Genomic DNA, 6,811 nt, shown 5'->3' with positions numbered 1-6,811 from the left:
TCCAAGGCTTCTGTTCCACTACCTCTTAGGATGGAAGATAGATTAGCTTTTCAGAGTGTCAACCCATTCAATCACTGGGTCAGAACATGGTGGATAGTCTTTGTCCTGACTAGCAAGCATCTATTCAGGTCACACTCCCACACCTTGACAGTTCCCAAGGGGTGCTACATTCCATTATGTATTTAGTTAATCTCCTGGCTCCATCATGTGTGCCCTACATGCATCTATGTTTGTGTATTTATCCCAGGTTGATGATTCCTTAAGAGCTGAAGCTACAAGAGTTCTCCTAGTTTGATCGAAGAGACTCAGATCTTGGCCTCAGAGAGCTTGAAGTCTGATGAGGTATGAAGACTTTTCAAGTGTGAGAAATTCCACAGTTGATTTCCCAGGAGAGGCAGCCAAGGTGAGTACAACAATTACCCAACTGAACATGGAAATAAACATAGGAGCTCATTAGGTGGGGAAACATTTGGTACCTCCTATATTTCACTCAGGTGGGCTTCATGGAGGATATTGATAGCACTTTGAAAGAGAGGAGTGATTAGTCAGGTGGCTGGGAATGGAGATTGTTCCAACCAAAGGGGATAATATCATTAGACCACTTGTATTCTCACAAGCTAAGATGAGGCAGTCATGTGTTTAGAATCCCCATCCTTTAGGCTGGACTCTACTGGACTCAAAGTTCTTTCCTTGTTCAGAAAGATCCAACAACATCTTTATTTGGTGGAAGCAGGAGGGAAGGGATTTTTCTGCATGTTGACCTCAGTCCCAGGAATTAGACTTTTGACCCCTTAGAGTCAATACTGTTTGTGGCTGTGATCCCCAGAGCCCAGAGGTGGCAGCAAGTCATTAGCACATCAAATATAAGCAGCTTGAAGAGGATGAGCCGAACAGCCCCTAGGATCAGTGTCTGGGAGAGGTTGTGTGGGCCTGATGGAAGAAAGAAGAAGGTCAAGAGATGGTATGAGAACAAAGCAGTTTGGAAATATGCCTCCCCAAGTTACTAAATTGTGCACACCTTTTGACCCAGCAATACCAATAATAAGCCTATACACCAAAGAGATCAGAGAAAGAGGAAAAGGACCCAAATGTAAAAAAATATCTATAGCAACTCTTTTTGTGGTGGCAAAAAACAGGGAATAAAGGGAGTACTCATATATTGGGGAATGGTTGAATAATACTATTATGCTGAATTTAATGATGAAAGTGACAGTTTTAGAGAAACCTGTGAAGGCCTATATGAATTGATGCAAATGAAATAAGCAGAACTAGGATAACAATTTATTTAATAACAATATTGTAAAGACAAGCAGCTAGGTGGTGCAGTAGATAGAGTGCTGAGCCTGGAGTCAGAAAGACCTGAGTGCAAATCTGACCTCAGGCACTTACTAGCTGTTTGACCCTGGGCAAGTGACTTAACCTTGGCTGCCTCAGTTCTTTATCTGTAAAATGAGCTAGAGAAGGACACTGCAAACCACTCCACTATCTATCTTTGTCAAGAAAACCTCAAACTGGGTAATGAAGAGTTGAAAACAATTGAAAAATGACTGAACAACAGAGACAAGCAACTTTGAAAGACTTCGGAACTCTGATCAATGCGATGAGAGGGATAGAGAGGTTTCCCTCCCATTTTACATGTAAGGGAGTTGATCTTTGATGCACCCCCTATCCCATAAAGCCCAGAATGTAATAATTAAATCAGCTATAAAGAAATATCTATGTTGTGATCCCTTTCGGATATGGGAATATATTTCTTTGAGAGAACTAAAGGGAACAATCTTATTGAACAGGCAGGATTTTAAATAGCTAAGTAGTAAGAACAAAGCTTCGGTCCCCAGGAAGTCAAGGCTCAGTCATGCTTTGTGAAGAGACTGTTTTGTGGAGTTCTCAGTCTTTTTCCCCGCCCCCCCTCTTGCCCAGAGGGAAATACCTTATCCAGCAGGTCAAGAGTTAGTTTAGGGGTGGCTAGGTAGCACAGTGGATAAAGCACCGCCCCTGGATTCAGGAGTTCCTGAGTTCAAATCCGGCCTCAGACACTTGACACTTACTAGCTGTGTGACCCTGGGCAGTCACTTAACCCCATTGCCCCTTTAAAAAAAAAAAAGAGTTAGTTTAGGGGCAGCTAGGTGGCACAGTGGATAGAGCACTGGCCCTGGAGTCAGGAGTACCTGAGTTCAAATCCAACTTCATACACTTAACGCTTACTAGCTGTGTGTGACCCTGGGCAAGTCACTTAACCCCAATTGTCTCACTTAAAAAAAAAAAAAGAGTTAGTTTGGGAGAACATGAAGCACAATTGAAGGAACAGAGATACACACTCCAGACAGACATGTATACAGAGGGAAGAAGCAGCTTCAAGGAAGGGGCTCTTTGGCAGCAGAGAACAGAGCTAGCTATAGAGAGGGAAGCCAGCCGAGGATTCTATAAATTATAGAGAGAAAGGACTTCCAGGCCCTGCAGTGTCATGAATTTTAAATTGGTTTTGCCTCAAGTATGGCTCCGTACCATTGTACTCTAAGGTTGAGCTCACTTTTCCCAAGGATGATATATGTGGTTGAGGGAGAGTCTGTTCCAGATCTACATGGGGAATGTTGTATAGGTCCTGTTCTTCCATTCAATCTGAATAAAAACCTGTGCCAAGAGCTCATTGTTTCTATTGGCTGCCTATTAATGGGAAGCATTCAGGTTGAGGTTCGTGAACTATATTAATAGAAGGGTGGCCCTAAGGATTACTCCTTTGAACCTAGTAGTCAGCCTCTGGATACCCAACCCTCAAGTCAGGTTAAGATAGTAGTCCAGAGGGGATGCTATGTATAGATGGGCCAACTGAAGCAGCCCGGATGGGGTCAGTGCTTTGCCCCCACATTGCCCAGTGTGTCAGGATAGTCTAAGCCTATCTCTGACAAGGATCTGCAGAAAGTCAAGGCTGATTACCACCACCCAAAAAAACCACTTTGGTTTCAAAAGGATCCAGGCATGTTGCCTCCAAAATTTCACTATCCCTCCTCTCACTCACCAGTGGTTGGTTCCTTCTGGCATTTCTCTCCCACAGGCTCACCTGCCAAAACCAAATAAAAAGGGATGAGTTGGGGGCGGCTAGGTGGCGCAGTGAATAAAGCACCGGCCCTGGATTCAGGAGGACCTGAGTTCAAATATGGCCTCAGACACTTGACACTTACTAGCTGTGTGACCCTGGGCAAGTCACTTAACCCCCATTGCCCCGCAAAAACAAACAAACAAACAAAAAGCAAAAAAAAAAAAATTTTAAAAAAAAAGGGATGAGTCTTTGAGAACCTCATTGCATTCAGTTAGACTGTAAGCTCATTGAGGACAGGGACTACGTCATATTTCTTTGTATCACCAATATGGATTTGGAGTCAGAATACTTGGGTTAGAATTCCTGCTCTTTTATATCTAACCCATGGGATCTCAGATGAATTATTTAACCTTTTTGTGTTCCAACTCCCTCATTTGTAATGTGGGAGAAGGGGGGATGCTAGGCCCTTTCCAGCCTTGAATCCTATAAACTCTGTGAGCCTAGGTAGGTTCTTATGAACAAAGAACTATTATTCCCGTGCCACAGAAAAGGTACCTGAAGCACAATAAACGTTTGTTAAAGGCAAAATTCCTACTATGAGTGAGAATTCACTTGCTCAGTCTTCCTTTCTCTCAAGACTTTTTCTTGGCCTTGAGATAAGGAACCTGAGAATAACTCTAGGCCCCATCAGGACAGGGTACTTGTTTTCACACGGAGTCTAGCCCTGGGGAAGGCTGCTGCTCCCTTAGGCCCATACCAGATAGCCGAAGAGGACGGGTGCTTGGGCCATGATCCTGCCAGCTTGGCCCTGTGTGGCAGACCAGAGGTTCCCAGGAAGCCATCTCCTCAGCAGGGAGGGAAAGCTGGGCCAGGCTGCTCCACGTGCCATCCCCAGCTGGCGAGGGGCCATATGTGAAGGCATCCAAGGCGGTACCATTGCCAGATGAGAACCAGATGGAGCCATCCACAAAGGAAGGAGACACATCAAAGACCACGCAGATCACCAGCGTCTTCTGTTGCCCATCTACCAAAAGGGTGAGTGGGGGAGCCATCGATGGGAAAGGAACAATACACATACCTGGAGGAGGACAAACGTGTGAGGTGGCAGTGACTGGGAAGACCTGAATTCAAATCCTGTTTCAGAGACTTATTTAAATCATTTAACTTCTCTCAGCCTTGGTAAAAAGGGGTTAATAACACAGAGTTCTTGTGAGGATCAAATAAAACGAGTTATATAAAGCACTGTGCAAACCTTAAAACCCAACATAGATGCTAACTATTGTTATTAAATTTAAGAAGTTGGACTCTTTAGTCTGTTTCTAAGGTTCTTTCCAGCCCTGACATTCAATGTCCTGTGTTCTGACATTCTATATTCTTAAGGTCCCTTTCAGCTCTGGCTCAACATTCCATGTTCTAAGGCCCCTTCTAGCCTTAATATTCTGCATTCTGTGCTCTGACATTCCATAGTCTAAGATTCCTTCCAGTTTTGACATTTTCTCTCTATGTAGATCTCGAAAACGCTCTCCTCAGGCTTTCTTTCTTTCTTTTTTTTTGCTGAGGCAATTGGGGTTAAGTGACTTGCCCAGGGTCACAAAGCTAGTCAGAGTCAAATGTCTGAGGTCGGATTTGAACTCAGGTCCTCCTGAATCCAGGGCTGGTGCTCTATCCACTGCACCACCTAGCTGCCCCTCCTCCAGCTTTCTTAAATGTACTTTTGCTTGTTATGTAAAATTTGTAAAACTGAGAAATTTATTCTTCCCAAGGGTAGTCTCCCAGCTTTCTCTGTTCTGTTACCCCACATAAGCCCTATCCCCAGTCTCCATCTTTGGGCATTCCTACCGTCTGCTTTGTGATACTCTGAGGTATAACTCCTCTGCCCTGATTAAAGACATTAATTCTGTTATCGTAATTGTTTCTTAATTTTCACGTTGACAATAGAGATGACAGACGGCCCCAGGCTTGATCTAAAACCTCCCTACTCTCCTGTTTGCCTTTAGCATTCAGGACCAATAGCCTGGGACCCCCCCCCCCCCCCCCCCCCCCCCCGTGGGTCCTCTAGGATTCTTTGTTTGTTTGATTTTTTTTTTTTGGCGGGGCAATGGGGGTTAAGTGACTTGCCCAGGGTCACACAGCTAGTAAGTGTCAAGTGTCTGAGGCCGGATTTGAACTCAGGTACTCCTGACTCCAGGGCCGGTGCTCTATCCACTGCGCCACCTAGTCGCCCCAGTCCTCTAGGATTCTTGAGAGGAACCTCAGAGCAGGACTTCAGTTACCCCATTTTCTACCCCCATCTAACCCACCCATGCTTAAGTGCATCAGGCCAGAGAAGAAGCCAGGAAGATATGGAAGAACAGGGTAGACCAAGCAGGGAGAGAAGGGCTTACCTGTGTGAAGCATGGCAGTGCCCAGGGTCAGGAGAAGCAGCAGCCGGGGCCCTGCCATGGCCCAGCCCAAGAGCTGAAAACCTGCAGCTGTAGCTCCCGTGCCCACAAAACTGCCTTCCACACCACAGACCCAGCTGCAGCTAAGCTGCTCAAAGACACAGATATTTCCCAGGACTTGACTAGCTCCTCCCTCTAATTTCTCTCTACCTTCTCTCTAGTCCTGAGCCTGGGAACCCCAAAGAAATGTCTCCTAAACTGGGTAAGTCCTTCTGGAATGCCTCCCTGACCAACCCACCAATAAGTCTGAGTGGTCATTTTATTCCATGCTGAACCTTCCCTCCTGGAATTATGTGCAGCATCATAATGTCAATAGCATTTAGAGCTGGAAGGGACCTCATCAAATCCAATTCTTTTTTTTTTTTTTTTTTTTTTTTTAGTGAGGCAATTGGGATTAAGTGACTTGCCCAGGGTCACACAGCTAGTAAGTGTTAAGTGTCTGAGGCCGGATTTGAACTCAGGTCCTCCTGACTCCAGGGCCGGTGCTCTATCCACTGCGCCACCTAGCTGCCCCAAATCCCATTCTTTTAATTCTCAATAAGCATTTATTTCTCCTCCTCCTTCCTCAATTTAAAATTAAAAGGAAAAACAAAGTCCTTGTATCAAATATGCAGAGTCAAACAAAACAAATGCCTACATTGTCCATGTGCAAAAATGTATTTCGCACCATCCTGAATCCACTTCTCTGTTAGAAGAAGGATGTCATGTTTGACCATCAGTCCTCTGGAATCAGGGCGGGTCGCGGCATTGATCAGAGGTAAATCATGTTTGTCTTTATAATATTGTTATTTCATAAATTGTTCTCCTGGTACAGCTCACTTTGCTGCATCAGTTCATACAAGTCTTCCTAGGTTTCTCTGAACCCATCCCTCTTGTCGAATTTTACAGCACAATTGTATTCCATTATATTAACTCTGTCATGGGAAATAGGTGGTAGGTATCCTTAGGTATTCCTCTGTAAAGAATTACAACTTTGTGCTCGCTTCGGCAGCACATATACTAAAATTGGAACAATACAGAGAAGATTATGCATGGCCCCTGCTCAAGGATGACACGCAAATTCGTGAAGCGTTCCATATAAAAAAAAAAAAAAGAATTACAACTTTGGGGGGCAGCTAGGTGGCGTAGTGGATAAAGCCTCGGCCCTGGATTCAGGAGGACCTGAGTTCAAATGTGACCTCAGACACTTGACAGTAGCTGTGTGACCCTGGGCAACTCACTTAACTCTCATTGCCCTGGGGAAAAAAAGAATTACAACTTTCTGTACATAGTCTAATTAGAATAAAATGGTCTTTTATTTGAGTGCTAGAGAAAGTGACCAAGAGGGAAATTG

At 44.6% G+C, this 6,811-nt stretch overlaps 1 protein-coding gene and 1 non-coding gene across 2 annotated transcripts; one reads left to right on the top strand and one right to left on the bottom strand.

Annotated features, from left to right (window-relative positions):
- Positions 1-775: 775 nt before the first annotated feature.
- PTCRA (pre T cell antigen receptor alpha) lies at positions 776-5,482 on the bottom strand. The gene is made up of 4 exons (XM_044003407.1): positions 5,422-5,482; positions 3,795-4,115; positions 3,017-3,058; positions 776-930 (listed from the first exon to the last, which is right to left on the bottom strand). Exons 1-4 carry the CDS (start codon positions 5,477-5,479, stop codon positions 776-778), a joined length of 576 nt encoding a protein of 191 aa, XP_043859342.1. The 5' UTR covers positions 5,480-5,482.
- A 971-nt stretch (positions 5,483-6,453) lies between these two features.
- LOC122726931 lies at positions 6,454-6,561 on the top strand. The gene has a single exon (XR_006352922.1). It is a non-coding gene; the product is annotated as a U6 spliceosomal RNA (small nuclear RNA).
- The last annotated feature ends 250 nt before the right edge of the window (positions 6,562-6,811 follow it).

This window comes from Dromiciops gliroides, chromosome 4, assembly GCF_019393635.1.
Source record: "Dromiciops gliroides isolate mDroGli1 chromosome 4, mDroGli1.pri, whole genome shotgun sequence".
Taxonomy (NCBI): Eukaryota; Metazoa; Chordata; class Mammalia; order Microbiotheria; family Microbiotheriidae; genus Dromiciops; species Dromiciops gliroides.
The sequence above is the reverse complement of the archived record's forward strand: the minus strand, read 5'-3'. Positions and strand labels throughout refer to the sequence as shown.

Excerpts from the sequence above, each read along its gene's own strand:
- PTCRA (XM_044003407.1), bottom strand. The coding sequence starts at position 5,479 with ATGGCAGGGCCCCGGCTGCTGCTTCTCCTGACCCTGGGCACTGCCATG. Across the intron at positions 4,116-5,421 it reads CACTGCCATGCTTCACACAG|GTATGTGTATTGTTCCTTTC; the intron begins GTAAGCCCTTCT and ends GTCCTCCTCCAG. Across the intron at positions 3,059-3,794 it reads CCGTCCTCTTCGGCTATCTG|GTGAGCCTGTGGGAGAGAAA; the intron begins GTATGGGCCTAA and ends TGGTTTTGGCAG.